The sequence below is a fragment of the Myotis davidii genome, unplaced genomic scaffold (assembly GCF_000327345.1).
Source record: "Myotis davidii unplaced genomic scaffold, ASM32734v1 scaffold651, whole genome shotgun sequence".
Lineage (NCBI taxonomy): Eukaryota > Metazoa > Chordata > Mammalia > Chiroptera > Vespertilionidae > Myotis > Myotis davidii.
Window position 1 is genome coordinate 1,677,408 of NW_006283994.1, and position 22,377 is coordinate 1,699,784.

General features: G+C 58.2%; 1 protein-coding gene and 1 long non-coding RNA gene across 2 annotated transcripts in view; one reads left to right on the top strand and one right to left on the bottom strand.

The window, feature by feature from the left end:
- Positions 1-7,999: 7,999 nt before the first annotated feature.
- Positions 8,000-22,377, bottom strand: part of ASS1 (argininosuccinate synthase 1) — a 39,516-nt gene continuing 25,138 nt past the window's right edge. The window contains exons 11-14 of the mRNA XM_006754208.2: positions 18,487-18,618; positions 13,308-13,464; positions 9,546-9,611; positions 8,000-8,289 (exon numbers count right to left, since the gene is read on the bottom strand). Of these exons, the coding sequence (XP_006754271.2) occupies positions 8,244-8,289; positions 9,546-9,611; positions 13,308-13,464; positions 18,487-18,618 (401 nt within the window). The 3' untranslated portion in view covers positions 8,000-8,243. The remainder of the gene's footprint in view (positions 8,290-9,545; positions 9,612-13,307; positions 13,465-18,486; positions 18,619-22,377) is intronic.
- LOC107184124 lies at positions 20,087-22,186 on the top strand. Its single transcript, XR_001514946.1, has 2 exons — positions 20,087-21,955; positions 21,989-22,186. It is a non-coding gene; the product is annotated as an uncharacterized LOC107184124 (long non-coding RNA).

Sequence of the window (22,377 nt, forward strand, 5' to 3'; positions counted from 1 at the left end):
AGCACAGGTGAGATGCAGGGTGTGAGGCACCTGCCCCCTGCCCTCCTGGCTGCACCCCCGAGAGGCCTGGCCAGGAGTGAGGCGCAGCCAGAGGCCGGCGGCCCAGGCTCGGGCCTGGCTTTGCGACAACTGGCCCTGTATTTGGGAGCTGCCCCTTCTCTCTGGGCCTCAGTTTCCCCGTTTGTACAACGATTGGTGTTTCCCCAAAAGCAACAGGCACGGCTGGTGGCCCCCAGAGGACGCTGGCTTTTGTGTAATAAACAGCCTGGGACCCCCGCGGTCCACGCGCCACCCTTCCGTTCCCTCCATCGCCTCGCTGTGCGGGAGACGGTTGGTGTCGATTTGTCTTTCAATGCCTCCTTGACGTTCCCTAAACTCGCTTTTTCCTTTTATGTTGGAACATGAACTTCTCTAAACATTGTGGTAAAATACACGTAACAAGAAATGTCGTCTTATCTATTTTTAAATGTACAGCTCAGCAGTGTTAATAAACTCATCTTTAACAGAGAGAGAGCGGAGTCCCTTCAAGGAAAAATAGTAAGTGGGTGATGATAATAAGTCAGCTCCCTGCAGGTGGCAGGTGGCGTGGCCGAGTCCCTTCCATTTCTTACATCTGGGACAGAGCCGATGTGCCTTCCGCACACACCTGTGGTTGGCAGGCGGGCAGGCCCAGCCCAGCCAGAAGGCATGGCGTTCGGGGCCTGGGCTCTGGCCTCAGATGTTCCTGGGTTCGAATCCTGGCTCTGCTGCTCACCAGCTGGCCGGCTTTACGCAGGTGTTGTAACCTCTCTGGGCCTCTCCCGCCCCCCGCCACAAAGGGTCAGTGTGGACGTGGGGATCATCCCCAAGGAGGTACTTCATGGGTGTCAGGGTTGCCATTACCAAGGTTAACGAGGGCCCAGCAGGGGTGATAGAGACCTGCTGGGCGGCACCACCTCACACACCCCGGAAGGGATTGCTCAGCGCACTCCCGCCTTCCTGACACCACCTCTTCCTGATTCTCTCTCCAGCCTGCCCCGTGCTGGCTGAGGGCACAGATCTTTCTCGAAGCTCCTTTCCTGTGGAAAGCTGCCCACCTTGACGGCTTGGTCTCACTCTCTGATGCTTCCCAGGACCAGAGAAAGGGATGGGGGAGCAGGCCCAGGAGGTCCGGTTACAGGTGGCCTCACCTCTGCCCCTCCTCCCACAGGGCAGGGGCTGCACAAAGGGCCGTGTCATTGACCGCTGCGATGGAGTGACCGGATTGGGGCGGGGGGAGGGGGCCTGTGTGGTCCCCTTGTCACTGCGATGGAGTGACCGGATTGCAGGCGTGGCGGGGGGAGGGGGCCTGTGTGGTCCCCTTGTCCTCCTCTGGGCGGGGCTTTGATCAACTGTTCCCCCAGGGCAACCTTTGTCCCCGGTTTCTCTTTGTAGCCCCGGAGTCAGGGTTGTGGCTGCTGCCCGCCCGGATCCCAGCCACGGCCGCCCCTTCCCAGCAATCTGGCCCGGGACCCAGATAAAGCTCCTTTCAGAGCTCAGCACCGGCGGCTGCAGGGGGCCTGGGAGGACAAGGCAGCCTTGTTGGGAGGCTGGGGAGCAGGGACCCCATTCCCCTGAGACTGTCCCCTCAGGGGCTCTCAGGGTGCAGGGGGCCAGCTGCTCCCAGAAGCCGGGCCATCGGCCTCCCTGAGCCCCAGGCACAGGAGGGCAGAGGGTGGGGCTGAGGGCCTGGATCCCCGACAACAGGACTCCTGGGGTTGGGGGTGCCCTGGCTACCTCTCGATCCGACTCTTCTCAACCACAGCCTCACCCATTGCTTCCTGGTGCTCTTAGATAAAACCAAGGCTCATGACGCCCTGAGTAACATGGCTGCACCGCCTCCTCGGGCCCCCTTCATACCCGCCTCCCGCCAGCCCATTCAAGCTCCTCTGGTTCCTTTAACCTCAGGTCTTGGTCAGGCTGTTCCCTCTGCCTGGAAGCCCTCCCCTGAGCCTCTCACACGGCTGCCCCTGCTCACCCTCCTGGAGGCGTCCTCACTCCGGCATCCAGTGGCCCCTCCGACCCCGCTCACTCCCCTCAGCGTGCCCCCTAGTGCACGGGGACCTGCATGCTCCCCTTAGCCCGTCCCCAGCACAGAGCAGTGCTGGGTGCCCGGGACCTGCCCCGTGAAAGCAGTGTCCCTGCTCCCCGAGGGGCGTCACGTGGGAGGGGAAGGACTAGGGCCCACCTGTGTTTAATGCCACAGCTTTTCAAGGACCTCCTGATCTCTCTCCCACAGCTATAGGCCCCCTTGGGCCGCTCCCACCCCGAGAAAGGGGGAGGAGTGCCACACTCCATCCTCTGAGTGGTGCAAAGGCTGGGGCTGCCTCCGTGGGACCCAGGGCCCGACATCTGTCTTCATGAACCGGGCCTGGCAGGGGCAGGGCGAGGCCCCGGGGAAGAGCAGGGAAGACCAATGGGAGCTGGGGCGGGCTGTGATCATGAGTAAATGATCGCACTGGGCGTACACAGCCGGGTCCACAGGGTGATTTCTCAAGCCTCAGGCGGGAGTCGGGGCAGCAGGGTCCCTGAAGGGAAGGCCTCCGGTTTCACAGCCTCTTCATTACCGTCGTGACTGAGTGGCCGCTGGGTCCCTGGGAGCCCCAGTGGGCGTGGCTCATGTCATGATTAGTCACCATTCGTGCCTGTAGAATTGTACACCTGAAACCTATATAATAATCTTATTAACCAATGTCACCCAATCAATCAATCAATCAATCAAACAAACAAATAAAAGGCAATTGGTGCTGCCCCCACCCGGGGTCAGGGTGCAGGGGAGGGGCCCGGGAGGAAGGGGGCTGGTGGGATCTCGATAACCAGCAAGAAGAGAACATCAGTGACCAGGAGCTTGCCCTGCTGTAAGCTCTCCATGCACATACTTTACTCCTCAGGACGGCCATCAGGCCCCGAAGTTAAGTCACCTGCCTGAGGTCACCCAGCAAGTTAGAGGGAGAGGCAGTTCGGCAACTTGCTGTGACGTGGAGCTGCTCGCAGTAACAGGTGTGTGGGGTTCTGCTGCAGGGTCAGTGCTGAGAGCCAGGGTCCCAGAGGCACGTAGGAAGCCATTAACTAGAATAAAGGCCTTTGTTGCCGTAGCCGATTTGGCTCTGTGGGTAGAGCATCGGCCTGTGGAATGAAAGGTCCCGGGTTCGATTCCGGTCAAGGGCACATGCCTGGGTTGCAGGAGGCAGCCGATCAATGATTCTCTCTCATCGTTGATGTTTCTATCTCTCCCTCTCCCTTCCTCTCTGAAACCAATAAAAATATATTTTAAAAAATAAGCAAAGGGCATTGTGTTAGATGTATCCCCTAAGCCTGGCACATGGCCTGGCGTACAGCAACTGCTCAGTGAGGGTGTTTGAAACCTGCTTTGAGTGTCACCCACAGCAGAAGGCAAGACAGACCAGCCCTGGCCATCATGGGCTCACAGCCGTTGAACCTCCATGGTAAGGAAGGGTACGCCGGGGTAAGGAAGACTGTGCGGGGGACCGCCCTTCTCCAGGCGGGAGGCCGAGTCTCTCCCTCCCCACCCTCCTGTGCCAGCGCCTCAGTTTTACTGATCCAAGGTCAAAATGAGGGAGGCTGGCTGAGTGTGAGACCTAAGAGAGGGGTGGGGACTGTGGCGACATCAGTGGCATTTGAAACGTAGTGTTTTCAGGAAATATTGAGCCAGCCAGTAGGGAACCCCGACATACTTGAAAGCCAAGTTTGGCTCGCGGCCCTGGGTTTGCCATGGCCAGCATTTTGGGTGCTATTGGATGAGCAGTTTGAAGGCCAGAATCTAGTTTGGCTCTTTTAAAAATATGTGTATTTATTGATTTCAGAGAGGAAGGGAGAGGGAGAGAGCGCTAGAAACATCAGTGACGAGAGAGAATCATGGATCGGCTGCCTCCTGCACTCCCCACACTACAACCTGGGCCTGTGCCTGGACCTCCTGGTTCATAGGTGGATGCTCAACCCCTGAGCCAGGCCGGCCGGGCTGGCTCTCTTCTGGCTGCGGGTGTGACCTTGGGCAGATCACTGGCGTGGGTCTCCCAGTGCGCGCTCAGAAGGGCTGGGTTGGGCCACCTCTGAGGCTCTGTGTCGCAAGGTGCTGGGAGAGACACCAGCACACAGCGAGGCCACTGCGGCTTTAAAAGTGCCTCCACAGTCCGGGGAGGGGGCGTGGGTGGCGGCGAGCCGTGCGGGCCACCTGCGGAGCCCTCCTCAGCTGGGAAGATTAGTCTCTTCCACTAGACAACACCCATTACCGTGTTCCAATAGCCATCACTTCCGCTAGGAGAGCTGCAGATGAGATATCGATTGTGCTGACCCCAGGCGAGCCCTTTCCCCAGCCTGAGAGGCGTGCAGATCAGCTCGGTGCCCGGCCCAGGCCCAGCTGCTGGGGCTGCAGCTTCTCCCACAGCCACCAGGCACTTCCAGATCCCGGTGAAGCGGACAGCAGGCCCCACCGGGTGGGCGGGTCTAGGCTGGCTGAGGCCCAGCCCCTGAATCTCGATTCTACGCTCTTTGCTTCCAAGGGGGAGGGAGGGGAGGGTGGGCAGAGGGCCTGTGCGATAAACAACTGCCAGTGAGAGGGGAGTTTCACGTGGGCCAGGGTGTGACGCTGAGAAAGGACGGTCAGCTCGCAGCGGTTCTCAACCTGTGGGTCGCGACCCCTTTGGGGGTCCAACCACCCTTTCACAGGGGTCGCCTAAGACCAACAGAAAACACATATATAATTACATATTGTTTTGGTGATTAATCACTGTGCTTTCATTATGTTCAATTTGCAACAATGAAAATACATCCTGCCTATCAGATATTTACATGACAATTCATAACAGTAGCAACAATACAGTGATGAAGTAGCAACGAAAATAATGTTATGGTCGGGGGTCACCACAACATGAGGAGCTGTATTAAAGGGTCGCGGCGTTAGGAAGGTTGAGAACCACTGGCTTAGAGCCTCCAGAGGGGCCATTGGGGCGGGCCCTGGGAGTGGGAAGTGAGAGGCGAGGCTGCTGTTGGGGCAGGACAGTCTGATGTCAGCATTTGGGGGACAGGAGGAGCTTTGGGGCCAGGAGGTGACAGATCTCAACGCCACCCTTGTCCCCTTGAGACGTTAGCCTCTCCCCCAGCAGCCTGGCTCCTGGCAGCTCCAGAGGGCTGCTCCCTCTCCCTCTAGTCCAGCACTGGAGAACTGGAAATGGGAAGGCCTGGGCCTGGGGGCAGGCTCTGTGGGGGCAGAGGCTGTGTGCGCCCCTCCCTGCCCACGCTGCCCCCCCTCCCCAACACACAGCCCGGGGCAGGGCACATTGCCCACGTGTGAGCTGCAGACCTTCATGGAAATCAGCTGAGAGCGAGGGAGCAGGGCCAGGTGTGGCCGCCTTCCTTCATGCCTGCCTTCCTCATTCGAGAACCTGCAGGGCCGGGAGCAGTCCCTTCCCACAGCTCGCAGGAGACAAGCAAGCTGCCCCCGCCGGCCCCGCCATCAGTGCTGTGATGGGGGCAGCCCCGGTGGCTCTGAGCTTCCTCCTTTACCCAACGCGCCCTCATAGGTGTTTTAAAGGGAAGGCATGGTTCTCCTTTTTCTTCTTGAACCTGTGATGTCCAAGCAGCCTCACCATGGCGCCCGGCAGCCTCAGGGGCACGGGAAATGCTCTGCCTTCATCTGAGTGATGGTGACACAGGGGAAGACTCACCCAGCCGTCTGCCCGAGGTTCATGTATTTTTCCCTGAGAAATGGGGTTCTCCCTTCCTCACGTGACAGCTGTGAGGCTCCCGAGGCATAAGGAGGGAAGAAGGGCCTTCTGAACTGTCCGCCCAGGGCGCGGGCGACGGGCGCTGTCATCAGCGGCGGCTGCGACGGGCGGAGGAGCGATGACCCTGGCTCTGCCCGGACAGACGGCGCACCCGGAGCCTCAGTGGGCTCTCCAACATCCCTGGGCGGAAGGGCCCACATGCTCCCATCCTACGAACGGAGGAACTTGGGCTCAGGGCGGCGGAGGCTCACAGGGAAGGGGAAGCAGCCAGGATGCAGTCAGGTAGCTCTTCTGGTCCCTGAACGGCTCACGCTGCCCCTCCCACCTGCCGCCGCCTGGAGACGCTTTGTTCCTCTGGCCAGCGCTGTCCCCACCCCAGCCTCGCTCTGCTCCGGCCCAGCGCTTTCCTGGCCCATGGTCTTCCCAGTTCTTTCACACTGGCCACCCCAACCCCCCCAACAATTACATTAGGAAACAATATTTATTTTAACAGCTTTATTAAGATATAACTTAGCCTGGCCATGGTAGCTCAGTGGTTGAGTGTTGACCTATGAACCCGGCCATGGTGGCTCAGTGGTTGAGTGTTAACCTGTGAACCAGGAGGTCACGGTTGGATTCGTGGTCAGGGCACATGCCTGGGTTGTGGGCTTGATCCCCAGTGGGGGGGGTGCAGGAGGCAGTTGGTCATTGATTCTCTCATCATTGATGTTTCTCTCTCTCTCTCTCCCTCTTGGAAATCAATACAAATATTTTAAAAAGCCTGACTGGTTTGGCTCAGTGGCTAAAGCGTTGGCCTGAGGACTAAGGGTCCCAGGTTCGATTCTGGTCAAGGGCATGAACCTTGGTTTCGGGCACATCCCTAGTAGGGGGTGTGCAAGAAGCAGCTGATTGATGTTTCTAACTATCCCTCTCCCTTCCTCTCTGTAAAAAATCAATAAAATATATTTTAAAAAATACTTCAACCTAATAACTCTGCAAAAATATTTGTAAGCCTAGAAATATGTGATTGAGAAGAAATACACGGAGCTTAAGCAGTGTTTGTAACTGGGTGGTAAGATGATGGGTGGTAGTTATTTTTGTAGGATTATTATTTTTTTTAAGGACGATGAGCATGTCACAATGGTTAAAGACATAAACACACAGGATTTGGGGGGTCAGCAAGGCCAGGACTTGGTTCCTGGCTCTGTCACTTGCTGGCTGAGTGAACGCTGGCAAGCCAGTTTCTCTGCAGAATGGAGATAAAAGCGTCTCCACGGTACTGTTCTGAAGATTCAATGAAATAATGTGAATAAAGTGTGTAGCTTTGTGCCTGGCACAAAGTTGATATGAAGTAATTCCTTTATAACTTCTGTAATCAGAGAAAAAGTTTTGAAGGGAAAGCTTCTTGGAAAGAAACCCTCACTGACAAAGGCTGTGGAGAGCAGGTCAGAGCCAGGGTGGGGCCCAGAGCAACCAGCGCTCCAGTCTTCCCGGTAAAGATGCTTTTGGTTGTAAGTAGCAGCAACTGTCTCACCAAGCTTAAGTCCTAAATCCAGGGTGGGGAACGTATCCGGCCCAGGCCGTATAAGGCCCGTGCAATTGTTTGGTCTGGCCTTGCCAAGGCATTAAGGGTGAGTTAATTAAATGTTTGACCAAATATATAGCCGTGCTTTTGGCCATTTTTCCAGGTGCAGTTCCTGGGAGTGAGATTCTGATTGGCCCAGCTCTGGATAGGTGTCCATCGTGTTCCAATCAGACACGACCAAGGGGGCGGGGTCACAGCACACACGTGGCTAGGGGGGCCCAGTTTTGGGAAGGAGATAGAGGGAAGCTTGTACGCCAGTTGGACACCCTAAGCGCCCACTCAATCCTGCGTCTGCTTTTTCTCTCCCTTCCCCTGGGGCTCCTTTTTACTGCGGGCTCTTCCTCCTCCATTCTCAGGAGCTCACTGTGCACTGGGGGCCGGACAGCTCCCAAGGGTCACCTAAACGCTTCTTGGTTTCCCTGGCACGTGCCTCAGGGCCACAGTTGGGGACAAATGCCAGGCTGCTGACTATAGTTGGACCCAGGTGGGCACTTCTGGATCCCCCATTTCTTGCCGGAGGAGAGAGGGGTCGATTCTTCCACATAAACAGATTCTCACGCAGAAGGTGGCCTTCGGGGGCACTTCAATCACAACACACAAAGGCATGACGGACTACACACGTGTGCACACACACACTCTCACACTCTTGCCTCTGTAGAAATAAACAAAAGACTAACGTATCTTGTTTTTTATTTGTCATCTTATAGCTCCCCACCATAGCCACCCCCCACCCTTCCCCTCACTGACCACTTTTGTAGGCTACAGGGGACCAGGGAACAAAGCTGGGGCCTGGCACCCCCACGAGGCTGCCAGCCCCGCCCCGGAGAACAAGTCACAGCTACAAATTATCACGACAATTAGCGCCTGTACTTGGGAGATGGGCAGAGTGAGGAGGCCCGGCCTCATTGTCAGCTGGTCTATTTGCCGGCGACCTTGCTCTGGAGGCGATGATATTCCTTCAGCCTGTAGACCAGATTCGAAACAAAGAGAAATGTAAATGAACAATAACAACACGCACTCCCCTCAATTAATGCAGGCAGAGCTGGGCCTCGGGGCAGCTGTTGGTTAAGACGTGTGTGAAGTTGTCCTTTTTCCTCCCTCCATTCCCTCTGCCCTCCAATCAGGATAATGTAATTAATTTATTTTTAGGGGGGCGCGCACTGCTTGTCATTGTTAAAGACAAAACATTTAACTGGCAATGGGAGACAGGAAGAGGCCATTATGAAAACCCACTGTGTTTGGAGACATTTAAAAGGTTTGTAGTCATAAAACACAAAGAGAGGGCAACGCAGGCAGAGGGGTGGAGGTAGCTGACTCTCGGAGGGAAGAGCATCCGGGGTGGTGGGGCTGGATCTGAAGACTCTCCCCATCTTGCCTGGCTCTCGGAGGAAAGGGTGGTGTGTTCCTGGTGCATGTGTCCAACGCCAAGCCCCGTGAGAAGGAAGTTGGTGATTAAAACCCTCTGGACTCAGCATCCCGGCTTCCTAGCTGTGTGACCATGGGCAAGTTACCTAACCTCTCTGGGCCCCTTTCCAGAGCTGCATTTTGTGTAAGAATTAAATGAGACAACCTAGGAGATGCCTGGAAGTGGCTTAGTCTTTGGTAGCTGCTGGCAATCAATGCCCACGCTTGCCCCTGTGCATGATGCCAGCCCCAGGGTCACTCCCAGGCAGAGGGCACGCTGCCCGGCTCTCCCCGCATGCTTGATTTCCATGAGCTCCTACCCAGCTTTCCCTGCACCTGTGAGCAGGCACAGTGCACCACTCCATGTGGGATCCCCGCGTTCTGAAGGGGTCTGAGACCACACCGCAGTCAGGGTCTGAACCCAGGTCTGAGGTTCAGATGTGTGCCACCCCATTGGGTCATAGAGAGCCACGTGGCTAAGATGGCTCCCCGCTGGACCTGCAGCTCAGGTATGGTGACCTGAAGGCAGAAGCCGGCCAGGTGACCTGCTGGGGCTCCCAGGGGAGTCCCTGCAGGTGGAGAGGGTGTCAGTAAACGTCAGATTCGAAGGGTAGGGCCCCAGAATCGGGAACCCACGTGCCCAGGACCCGTTTGGCTGTTACAGGTGTGCCTTCTGGCCCCGCTGAGAACGGGCCCCGAGGATGCTGTGGACGGAGGGACGGGAATGCGGGGCTTGTCCAGCGCAGGCAGCAGCCCGAGTGGTCAGGCCCCAGAAAGTCTGCTCCCCACACCCGGCAGGGCCCAGAGCTCCTCACCTCAGGGAGTTGATGTTGATAAAACCGGTGGCATCGATCGGCTCGTAATCGCCCTGGACGTTCATGCTGCAAGGAGAGAGCAAAGCCTGTCAGCACTCCGGCCTCGTCCCTGCACCCGGGGGACCCCCGGGCTGCACAGATGGGAAGAGCAGGTCCTCCAACAGCCAAAGCACCACGTGGGTAAACCGAGGACATGTGCTCCAGCCGGCTCCGCCCTCGGGGCTGTGGTGGTCCAGGAACAGCGATGGAGTCCAGGGGCCGAGGGCCTGGGGAGCCCCGGGCGCACACGGGAACAGCCTGGGATCTGCACAGCGGGTCCCTCCAGCTGCAGGGAGGCTCCTGCACCCAGGGCAGGATTTGCCCGGTCACCTTCCACCTGTGTGTCCCACCAGCCAGACCCCGTCTACTGCACCCTCACACGGGACCCCCGCCCCACGCCAGGGTCATGGAAAGTGCGGTCAACCGCAGCTGTATGCACGGGACAGATGTTTACCTTCGTTCCCCACCTCCGCTTCCACCCCCGGAGTCGGTAGTTGGGAGCTCCCCCTAGTTGCCCCCTGAAACCCTTCTGAGCCGCAGTCCTGCAGGTTCGCTACCTCCTTGTGCGTCCTAGCACCCCGCTCCCACCACAGAGCTCAGGGCCAGCACCCTGCCTGCACCCTGGGCTGCGGTCCTTCACTTGGAAATGGGGCTCCTCGTGAAACCAGACAGCTGGCACCTGGCGTACGGAACGGGCTCACTATTGCACCATTCATTCATCCGCTCATTCATTCATTCAGATATTCATGAGGCACCTACTGCCTGCCCGCCAGGAGCCGTGCCAGGCACCGAGGAACTGGAGCTAGATAAGCACAGTGACCATGCGGGGGGCAGACAGAAGCCACCGATCACCTCTCGGCTCATCAGGACTATGGTAAGCTCTTTGAGGACAAGTTCAGGGCGCTGTGGTCTCAGGTCTGACTCCACAGGGCCCCCCTCCATCCTCTGCAGGAAGGGGGACCCTCGATTTTCTCACGGGCCCCTTCTCAGGCCCTGCCCTGAATCAGCCCCTTGTCCTCCCGTCTGCCAAACTCCAGCCTCAGGACACAGCCGGTTCAAGGTTCTCCGTGACAAGGAGGCGGCCTGTCCCCTCAGGAGCCTTCTCCGGGAGAGGTGGGGCCAGGAGGGGAGGGGACAGGGAGTGCGCCGCCATGCTGAGCCCCCAGGCTGTGCCTCTGACTGGCTCTTTGTGGACTTTTTACAACAACAAAAATGGGATCTCTGGCCTGCCCCCCACCCCAAACTTGTTCCCCCTCTGCCCTTGCCCTGACCTTCATGGGGCTTGAAGCTGGCACACAGAACTCCCACGCCCCCACCCCCCTCCTTTCCGCCTCTGCCGGCCCCGCCAGGGCCCAGCTGGCTGAAGCCTCCAGCCACCAACCAGCACCTTCCCTGTGAGGGGACACGATGTCAGACTTCAGAGGGGCTGCAGCGTGGCACCCCACCCCGGGCAGAGGAAAAACTGGGCCAGCCGAAACCGGTTTGGCTCAGTGGATAGAGCGTCGGCCTGCGGACTGAAGGGTCCCGGGTTCGATTCCGGTCAGGGGCATGTGCCTGGGTTGCGGGCACATCCCCGGGGAGAGATGTGTAGGAGGCAGCTGATCGATGTCTCTCTCTCATCGATGTTTCTAACTCTCTATCTCTCTCCCTTCCTCTCTGTAAAAAAATCAATAAAATATATTTAAAAAAAACAAAAAAACCCAAAAAACTGGGCCAAACTAAAGCAGCGGCCTAGGGACACTGGCCTTGCTCCCGCTGTCCGAGGGTCCCTCTGCTCAGCCTCGGGGCGGGGGCTGGGAGAGAAGGCAGGAACCCCTCCCCGCCTCCCAGCCTGTGCATCTGTCCTTCCACCCCGTCTCCTGTGGCAAAACAACTCCCCCCCTTCCCCAAAGGGGCCCTCCGGACCACCCCACAGCCTCGCCAGGTGAGGGCCCGGCCGGGGCAGACTTGTCCTGCGAGGCCGAGGCTGGCGCAACGTTCCCAGGAACGTTTCTCAGGAACCGGCAAACCTCTTTTTCAAACCGAGGGCCGGGGTTGGGGGGTGGAAAAGAGTTTACAATGATTTTTTTTTTACCTCCCCTGACAGTCTACAGAAAACCTCTGTGCTTTTATTTCTGTTCATTCGAGTGGCTCTGACCTGCTCTATAATTACGTTACTTTCTACCTACTGTGCCGCGGCATTTCCAGTTCTGCTACCTCTCGCGGCTTCCTCGCGGGTCCCCGTGACGCTGTCACTCATGGGCTTTCAAGTCAGCGATGTAGAAATCAGAAAGAAAAGGGAACTCATAGGAGACACAGTGAGAATAAATGCTCCTGCTTTTCTCTTTTTTCCCCTTTCCCTTTTTACTTTATTCATTTAATCTCCCCGAGTGAGACTCCAAGGCTTAATGAAGGGTTGGACAGATTATTAGAGGCTGTTGACTTGGAGGGGGAGGGAGGAAAGAGCCAGAGAGAGAAAGAGAGAAGATAATTTGACATTTACCCCGACTGATCTAAACTGATTCGGTTATATTTATGGCTTATAAAGTGTTTAGAAAGATTGAAGGGGGGAGAAACGCAACATGGCAAAGAGAGGGGAAGAGAAAAATTATATTGACTGCCAAACAAAACTCGTGCTGTAATTCTCACCTGGCCCCCGGGACGGGGGTGCGGGCCTCAGGCGGAGCGAAGCGGGGCCCGGGCCCGGAGTCAGGTGCAGCTGTCTGTCCCCCAGGGGTCTGTCCCCACCTCTCAGGTGACCCCCAAACAGATGCCTCGCTCCTCGGTCAAGGCCACTCTCATTCACGATGCAATCACAGGTGCGGCTAATGGGCATCTGCTGGCTCCCTACGACCCAGCCCCCTGGCCTCGCCACCCCGCCTGGCGTGTCGTGAGGAAGCCCCAAGGTTCTCTCCTCACTCCTGTCCATCTCACTGACCCTACAGGCCCCTCTTGGGTCAGGGGACATCGAGATGTCTACCGCTGCCCACTGGTCCCAACCCACCTTCTCCTCAATGCGACCCGCATGTCCAGGTAGTCCTCTTGGCCTGTCTCAAAGCAAACCCACCCCCAAGCACGCTCTTTCCTTAAGAACATTCTCAACTCAGCATCTGCCACCAGAAGGTACCTGCTGCCCGTGCCCCAAACCCAGGCTGAGGCGGGACCTGCCCGCCTCCTCCACAGCCAAGCCCTTTGGATCCCACCTCCTGAATACTGGCCAGATCTGCCTGCTTCTCTCCTTTCCTAGAACCATCAGCTTGGCCCAGGCCCCCCCAACCCCCCAGGGCCCAGGGAGCCCTGGGTGCCACCGTCGCCGCTCCCACTGCACTCAGATCCATTCTCTGGAGCAGCCGGAGGGGCCCTCGAAACACACAGATCCGATCACGCCCTCCCTTTAAGATCCGGCTCTCGGACCCTCACGCTCCGGCCCCTTGTCCCTCATGCTCTTGTGGTGCCTGGAATGTTCCGGATTCTCCCCAGGCTCAAAGCCTTGGCACATGACGAACTCTTTTGGAGATCAGCTCAAGATGACTTCCCAGTGACCACGCCAGAGCCCCCCGGGTCTCCCTCCGCACAGCCAGGGCCACGGTTCCTGACTCCACATCGGGGCGATCGTTTGATTGGTGCCTCTCTCCCACCCCCCTGCCCCGCCCGCGCACAGGCACATCTCTGATGAGAAAGCCAGTCAGAAGGGGCACTGGCCATCAGGGCATGAGCCAGAGGGGGCAGGTGGGGGACACCTACCTCACCAGCTCCTCGTTGTAGAGGGACAGTGGGGACTCCCGGCCGAGGATGTACACCTGGCCCTTGAAGACAGACACCTGGACTTTCCCCTCCACGCGCTCCTGGGACTTGGCGATGCAGTGGCGGACGAATTCACACTCAGGGCTGTGCCAGAAGCCTGAGGGGAAGGAACGGGGGGGCGCTGAGTTCCGGCGCCGCGTGTCCTGGCAAACGACCACCCCAGGGACGAGCCGAGGCCCCGCCCTGTGACCTTGTGGGTCAGGAGGAGCAGCTGTCCCCCAGAGTCAGGAGGGACACTAACCCGCTGGGGTGAAGGGACCCCGTCCTTTGCCCACAGGAAGCTGTTTTACGAGGACAGGAGATCGGGCAAGACTCAGGCTCGTGTCACCCGGGCCCAGCAGCCGGGTGGCAGTTTTGGGGGCAAGAAGACCCTGTGTAGCCCTAACCGGTTTGGCTCAGTGAATAGAGCGTCCACCTGCGGACTGAAAGGTCCCAAGTTCGATTCCAGTCAAGCGCATGTCCCTTGGTTGCGGACACATCCCCAGTTGGGAATGTGCAGGAGGCAGCTGATGGATGTTTCTAACTCTGTATCCCTCTCCCTTCCTCTCTTTAAAAAATCAATAAAATATATTAAAAAAAAGAAGACCCTGTGTATGTGGCCTTCACTCCTGTGTCCCCATTTGTTGAGGGGGTGACTCAGTAGCCCCCTCCCGGGCTGGTGGGCTTCCTGCGGTGGAGGCCCTGGGTTCAGGGGCTGCTGTGACACTGGTGTCTTGACCAAGAGCCAGGAAGAGGCCCACCCCCAGGCTGGGCAGGCCCCTCAGAAATCAGTGACCTGACTTCTCCATGTTGTTATATTTTCATTCGCAAATGTGGGCCCAAGCTCTGACTCCTCATGAACAGCCCGTGAGAAACCTCCCCCAGATCACACAGCTGCCAGGGGCCTGGGCTGGAGCATCCCGCCAGGGCCTGAGAAACAGGAATACCCGCTCCCCTCACTCCTCACAGCACCCACCCGTCCCCAGAGCCCGGAGGCCAGGGGAGCTGTGCCCAGTCCCCAGGAAGGGCAGGCTCAGACCGGGAAAAGCCGCTCCTTTCTAGTTGCTGCCAAGGGGCCAGCAGGTGGCCGGCCAGGGTTGGGGGAGGGCCCGGACGCTGGAGGGGTAGGGTTTCTCTGAAATGGAGCTGGGAAGGTGAGCCCACCTGGGCAGCTGTGGGGCCAGATGGCTCGTGATCTCCTGCCCTGATAAAAGGCCGGGTCAGCCGGGGGTCTGCGCTATTGTTGGGGCTCCCGGCCTCCAGGGGCAGGGGCTGGGGCTCTCGGAGGGAAAGGGGCGCGGGCCGCCTCTGGGATGGGGCCGGGGGCTTGCAGAGGTGGGGAGGCCGGGCAGGAAGAGAAGAGGTCAGGTTCCTGCCCAGTGACCTGCCACTTGAGTTCACATCCCAGCTCCACCTCGACAAGCAAGGTTATCTCTTGGTGCCTCAGTTCCTCGCTCGCACGAGGCGATGCTATCACTGAGCGCTCTCCAGGGGGCTGTGTGGGTGCAACGAGAGGATGCAGGCAGTTGAGACTTGAACACGGCCTCCGCCAGCCCTCACTGTATCCAGGAGGCAGACACCCGGAATGGGAGCTTGTGAGTGCTCCTGACTCAGTCTGGACCAGCGGTGCTCAACCTGTGGGTCGCCACCCCTTTGGGGGTCGAACGGCCCTTTCACAGGGGTCGCCTAAGGCCATCGGAAAACACATATATAATTACATATTGTTTTGTGATTAATCACTATGCTTTCATTATGTTCAATTTGTAACAATGAAAATACATCCTGCATATCAGATATTTACATGACGATTCATAACAGTAGCAAAATTACAGTGATGAAGTATCAACGAAAATAATGTTATGGTTGGGGGTCGCCACAACATGAGGAACTGTATTAAAGGGTCGCGGCATTAGGAAGGTTGAGAACCACTGCTCTAGACCCATGTGGGTAGGGGACCCCAATGGCCCCACTCCCCCATCTTTCTGACTAGGTCGGGATGATTAGACCGTTAAGTTCCCAGGCTGAGAGATGGGCGGTAGATGGAGACGAGATGGGCATGGAAACCCCTGTGGGAGCACCTGGCCTGGGCTTTATCACAGGGTCTCCGGTCTTCATCGCACAAGGGTCTTCAGCTCAGATTTCTTTTCCCAGCAGACCCAGCCGGGGGTGGAGGGGCAGTGAGCTTGGTGTGCTGCATGGAGGAGACCCTGCAGGTCCCAGACCTGGGCCAAGCACTGTACTAACGGGGATGACAACCCTCTGTGCGAGTTTACATTACACCCATTTTACTGCTGAAGAAACTGAGGTGAGGGGAGAGGAGGCGAGCCACGCCCCCAAATGAGATGGGTCCTGAAGCTGGGGTTCTGCCAGGATGACCTGCAGAGTGGGGGCAGGGTCTCCCGGGACGGAGGCTGCTCTTGGAGGGAGGTCATGCAGGCAGACCAGGAGGTTTGGGGATGGGGCAGGAGAGGGAGACAGTGGTCATGATAAACAGGGCCTTTAGCAGGGGGGCTGAGGAAAACAGGCTTCCCTGGCCTCAGTTTCCCTGCCTGTGCTCCAAGACTGCAGGGGCCCCGGGGAAGCCAAGCGCCAGAGCGGGCTCTATCACAGGAGCTTAGTAGACCGGGTGCCCTTTATTTACAGGAGGGGAAACCGAGGCTCAGGGAGGAGACAGACCTACCCAAGATCATAACCCAACCAGAGGCGAGGCCTCTGTCTCCTGACGCTGCCCGGAAGTCACACCAGGCCTTTGCAGTTACTTCCTACACCCGGGAATAGCGTGCCGTGCCAGGCACCGCTCTAGATGCTTCGGAAACACTCATGCATTTGGTCCTCACTCCAGGCAGAAGCATTACCCCACTTTGCAGATGGAGACACTGAGGCCCAGGGGGGCCAAGTGACTTGCGCAGGCTGGTCCCTGGCCTATAACCTCTCTGGGAGAAATCAATCAAACAGCCCCTCTGAGCTGTTGGGGGTACAGGCTGCTGCCAAGGCCAATCTTGACATCTTTGGGGGGCAAGGACATCCGGGGCTCCTGGGCAACGTGAATACGAATAATGCCTGCCCGGGACACGTCTCCGGGCCCTCACGCAGCCCCTGCGCCTCCACCCTGAGGTCTGCGTCCTTTGAAACCTCCTAATCCTGTAACTCATTTTGGGATTTAGAGCGCTCGGCGGGCGACCGAGCAAGAATACAGCCCAGGTGCTCGGTGGACATGAGCCCACAGCCCAGGGCCACGTGCCTCAGACACCCAGGGCTCCCCTCCCCGTGCCTGCATGGAGCCCCAGGACCCACCCTGCTAGCGGCCCAGCCTCTGACCTTCCCCCGGGATCTGCTGGAGAGGCCGAGAGCTACGCCTCTGAAGCCACCTGTCCTGGGCCCACAGCCGCCCCTCAGCAGCCTGACCCCTCGGACGAGTGTCCTCACCTGAGACACCCCTCACGGAGACACCCCTGCACGGGAGCAGCCGGGCCAGGTGTGCGCCCCTCCATCGCAGCCTGCCATGTCCTAATGGCTCTCCCACTCTAACCCAAACCCGCCTCCCAGCACTGAAACCCTGGGAGCAAGGGCGTCCGCAGGAGACAATGGCATCTAAACACCTGTGTGTACCTGGGCAGGGGGCCCGGCTTCAAAGCTGCCGGAAACAATGGGAGGAGAAACACCGCCAGCCAATAACCACAGAGTCTTCTTGGAATGCCAAGGTGAGTGACAGTGGTTAGGAGGGTCCCCTCCCCCAAAATCAAAATCTCTGGGTGCAGTAGGGGTGAGGTGAGCACGGAGGCTTATCCAGGGAGTTATTAACTATTAACTAGAGGCCCCAGTGCACTGAGGGGGAGGGGTGTCCCTCAGCCCAGCCTGCACCTTCTCACAGTCCGGGAGCCCTCGGGGGATGCCTGACTGAAGGCTTACACCCGCTCCCAGCCATGAGGCTGGCTTGTGGCTGAGCGGTGCTCCTCATGTGGGAGCGCACTGACCACCAGGGGGCAGCTCCTGTGTTGAGTGTCTGCCCCCTGGTGGTCAGTGAGCATCATAGCGACCGGTTGTTCCGCCGCTTGGTTGATTTGCATAGTAGCCTTTTATTATATAGGATATTAACTTTCCCCAGAGTCCTGACATCCAGGCCCCTGTGCCTGTCAAGATTGGCCGCAGGCAGCAGCCTGTCCCCCAGTGGCTGGTGAGATTTCTCTAATCAGGGAGATATGAAGGGCAGAGAGCAGGCTGCCAGCCAAAAGTTTTTGGAAAGGGCTGGGCAGTCCTCTGGGCTCTGTGGGCCATGCGGTCCCTACTGAGACGACCTGTGAAAGGAGCATGGCCCCACCCAAACACTCCTCACAGTCACTGCACCCCTATAGAAATTTCCATGTGTCACGGAGGGGCATCATTTTAAAAACTGTTCCCCAACCACTTATACATATAAACACTAGCCTTAGCTCATGAGCTGAACAAAAACCGGTGATGGGCCAGGTTTGAGGACTGCGTTATACAGCGTGGGGTCAGAAGGCCTGGGTCCCAACCCCGTGACAACAGGTAAGGCACAGAAACTCAGTCTCCTCACCTGGGAAGTGGGAACCCGCCCGCACTGCGTGCTCACGTCACCCCGACCCATTCCACGCACGGGCTGGGCATGTGGCGGTCCCGGTGATTCCTCGGTTAAGGTCTGGCTCACGCGCTGCCCGGGCCTGGGGTCGAGGTCTTGGTCGAGGCAGCCTTTCCCTTGCTTAATGTAGGAGCAGCCTGGCCTAGGGTCACACCCAGCGAGGCCACTTCCTATTGGGTACCTTTGTACACGCAGCTTCCACTCTGAGCCTCAGTTTCCTCATCTGTAAAAGGAGCTGGCTGCTCCTAGGAGAGTTAGGGGGACCCCCGGGACAGCGCTTGTCCCCACACAGTGCCTGGCACTGGCACCTGCTGAATAAAGATCAGCTCCCGGATGCATCCTTGGAGTCATACTGACTGCAGGTGGCGGGGGCAGCAGACACCTCGGGGACCGGCACCTTTCCCTCGACACCCCGTGAGCAGGGCAGGGCCTGGCATCCCCTCCTTGCTCCCTCGTCCCCTGTCCCCACTTGACCTGCTCGTTTGGGGCTGTGGCCGTGGGCGGGGTGGGCCGGCGGGGAGGGGCAGCGGGGGGACTACGCACCGGTGTACACCAGCTCGGCGAATTTCAAGCCCAGGCCCTGCTTGATTTTGCGCACTTCCCGGTCCATGGTGAAGGCCTCGATGTCCAAATGAGCATGGTAAAGGACTGTCCCCGCTGGGGTCTCGTAGATACCTAGCCATTTTTCCAGGCAGGGGGAAAAGGAGAAAAAAAAGAGAGAAACACATGAAACCCAAACTGTCAGCAAATGACAAAAAAAAAAAAATAATAATGACTCGTCTGACAGGAGACAAGCCGGTCGGACCCATTCACTCCCAGCTTGCTGCAAAATGCATCTGTCATTATGTTCATGCTGGGGCCACGACAGTCCACTCTGCGGCTTGCGGAGAAAATGTCTGGATGCCCCCCTTTGAAGAGGCCGCAGACGTTGGAAAATGACAGGGTTCGGAGCTGCCCCCCTCCTTCCCAATGCGTGCCCACCGGCCCGCGGCTGAAAACCTGTAATTAAACCGACGACGGAGGAGCCCAGGGCCCCAAATATCCCTTCCTCCCTTCCACTGGGGAGCCAGGGAAGGGATGCTGTGAGCACACGTGTCCCTGCGCGTGCACGCAGGCCAGTTCTGCCCGTGGCTCCACCGTGTCTCTGCAGAGCGACCCTGACCTTGAGCTACACTCCCAGCACAAGCTGTACCTGCAGGGCCGGGCTGGGGCCCAGAAGTCCCCCGCCACTTGCACCTTTCCCGAGAGGGCTCAGCATTGCTGTGTGACCTAGGCCTGCACCGGCGGGGACACTGAGGCCTGCACAGGGACCTGCCCAAGGTGGACCTGGAAACTGAATTCAGGCCCCGAGCCCCTGGCCGGTGCTGTCTGCTGCGCTGGGTCAGCCGGCGATGCGGGCCCAAACCCACCGTCCTGCTCAGTGCCCTGCCCACCACCTCGGGCTCGGTTCCTCCATTTGCTGAACAGCCTGCCTGGACCAGACGGGAGGGAGCAGACCTGCGGGGATGTCCGATGGGCAGCGCTGGGCTCCACGGGAGGACACGAGGCACCGAGAGGCGGGGTCGCCCACGCACATGGCCAGAGCCCTGTTGGCCCAGCGCCGTGGCCTCTCGAATGAGTTCACCTGAGCACGTGCAGCTGACCCTGTTCAAACTGCCCCGTCCGTCCCAGTGGAGGAGGGGCCATAACTGCTCCACCCGCACGAACACTACCCAGGAAGTGCCTTCTCCTCTCCACGTCACAGCATGAAAGGGGCAAGTTTTCAGTTAGCCTGACAATGGACCACCATCGCCTTTCCAAACTCGCTGCCGCCTTAAAAACACACCAAAAACCTCGAAAGGATTTGCACACCCGTGTTCATAGCCGCGCTGCTCACAACAGCCAAAAGGTGGGAGCAGCGGAAATGTCGGTCAGCGGCCGAGTGGATCGACATGGGTCCGGCCACACAAGGACATGTTCTCCCCCGGCCTAAAGGGCGCTCTGACCCCGGCTGCCGCGGGGACGTGCCCGAGGACACAATGCTGAGTGAGAGAACAGCCACGGAAGGACAAGTGGAGTGCGATTCCATAGACTGGAGGCCCCCAGACGTCAGATTCAGGAGACAGAGAGGAGACTGCTGGCTGCCAGGGCGGAGTAGGGGGGTGTGGGGGGGGGTTGGTGGGGGAGTTAGGGTTTAGTGGGGGACAATTTCAGTTCAGAAAGAGGAGAAAGTTCTGGAGATGGATGGCGGTGGCTGCACAACCGTGTGAATGTCCCGAATGCCACTGAACTGGACACTTAAAAACGATTAAACTGGTAAACTTAATGGTATGTATAGTTTACCTTAATTTTAAACCATCCTTTAAAAACTTAAAAGGAGACTGTTTTCAACTCTCAAATCCAAAGGAGGTTGAGTCATGGGACCAGCCAGGAATCCGCCCCCTGAGGACGCAAGTCTGGGGATCACAGGAAAGTCCCAACTCGGAAGCAAGGCCTTTTAGGATCACCCCGTGTTCTCCCAACTTTTAGCTGCAAACCCAGGATTCCAACAGCCTCCAGCAGGCACCGGGCACATAAACTAGAGAGTCCAGGCCCTGCTGCGGGGAGTGGGGGCCTCTCTGTGAACCCCGCCCCCACCCTAAGCAGCCTTTAAAGGGCTGATCTGGGCCCCCATTTTCCAGATGGGGAGACTGAGGCCCGGGGAGGGACATGACCTGCCCCAGGTGCATGGACCGGCATGTGGGTCTCCTAGCTCTGCTCCAGGTGGCCTCAGGGCCTGCGGCAAAGTGACAGGAGCTCCCGGAGTATGAAAGGAGAGTCCAAGTCGGAGGTGCCGTGGCCGAGAGGAAGGGCCTGGGTTCTCGCTGTGGCTCCCAGGCTCAGGGGACGTCCCCTGTGCATCACAGAGCCCAGCGTGGATGGTCGCAGTTGCTACGAAGAGCCTGGCTGTGTCACTTGTTCGGCTGCGCGGCCCCGAGTCCAGCTGTGGCCTCGGGGGAAAAAAAAGTGGGGGGGGGATGTTCCCGGGGAGTCCCTCAGGCCCTCGCTCGCCTCAGCCCCACTCTTGTCAGCACAGAACGGGGTGAGAAAGGCAGACGGACGGGGAGATGGAGGGATGGCTGAGAGCAACTGCAGGGGGTGGGGGTAAGGAAAACCTCTGCAGACTCCTCGGGGGCAGCCTGGCACCACCGCCAAGTGGCTCCCGATGGCCTCAGGGCACCGAGGAAAGCCCTTTGCAGAGCCAAACGTGTGCTGGGCGTTTGGGAACGTCCGCCTCCAAAATGGCCACAGCAGCCACAATGCTAAAGCGGTCAGCGTTCAAGCCCCAGGAACTTTATCCCCAAGAATAAAGCCGTTTCTCAAGAGTCGCCTAAAGCAAGATCATGTCTAGGCCTACGGTCTCAGCCGGGCAGACTCGGAACTCAGGATTCATTGGTTTGGGAACAGACTTCTAATGATTAGTATCACCACATTTTGAAAAAACAGCCCACACACTGGCAGTCGCCCCCACCATCCTGGGCATGCCGATATAGCCGGGCTCACTTTTATTCCTGGGGAACCTGTCCCCCCCCGCCCCCCCGTCGCCCGTTCCCCCATCTTCCTGGCCTTGGCGGGGCCCATGTGGGGCATGGCGGAAGCTGTATTTGCAGGGCTGGGGCTGGGCCCCTCAAGTCCCACCCACTTGCCTGAAGGTAAGTGCCCAGACCCTCTCTTCCTACTCTCACCCCACCTCGTGGGGCATGCGTACTGATGGCTTTGTCTCTAGGCAACTCCCCAGCATCACCTCCCAATAGTGCAGAGAGGGCACAAGGCCGGTGCGTGCTGTCCCCGAGTGCCTGGTGGGCAGAGCTACCGTCTCCTGAGCCCTCAGAACCAGCCTCCTGGATGTCGACCCTCCCAGGCAGCCACGGACACACCAGCACAATTAATATTCCTGCTCCTTTTCTATGAAGGTGGTAAAGTTAATTGCGACTGATTAAAAGCTTGTTTTCTGGTTGCTGCTGCTGGTGTGTGTGTGTGTGTGTGTGTGTGTGTGTGTGTGTGTAAGAGGGAGAGGGAGAGGGAGAGGGAGAGGGAGAGAGAGAGAGAGAGAGAGAGAGAGAGAGAGAGAGAGAGAGGATCTTAAGATCGCTCCTCTCCACAGGGGTAAGGGTAGATGATTTCTGTGTATTTCTTCTGGAGAGAAAAAATGACGAAAAAAACCGGTGACAGAAACCTGATGCTAAAAGACTATGGATTTGGGGCTTTTGACAGTCAGCATACACACCACTGAGCAAAAGGAGGAGGAAATGACAGCTGAGACTCGGCGTCGCGTGGAAGAGACAACAGACATCTTCGGAGTGACACGCACAGCGGTTCCAAGTGTCTATTTTCATCTCCCCGTGTTTGCAGGAAAAAGACAGAGGTGTCAGCAGTTCTCCACGGAGCGGCTTCAATCACACCATAATTACTGCG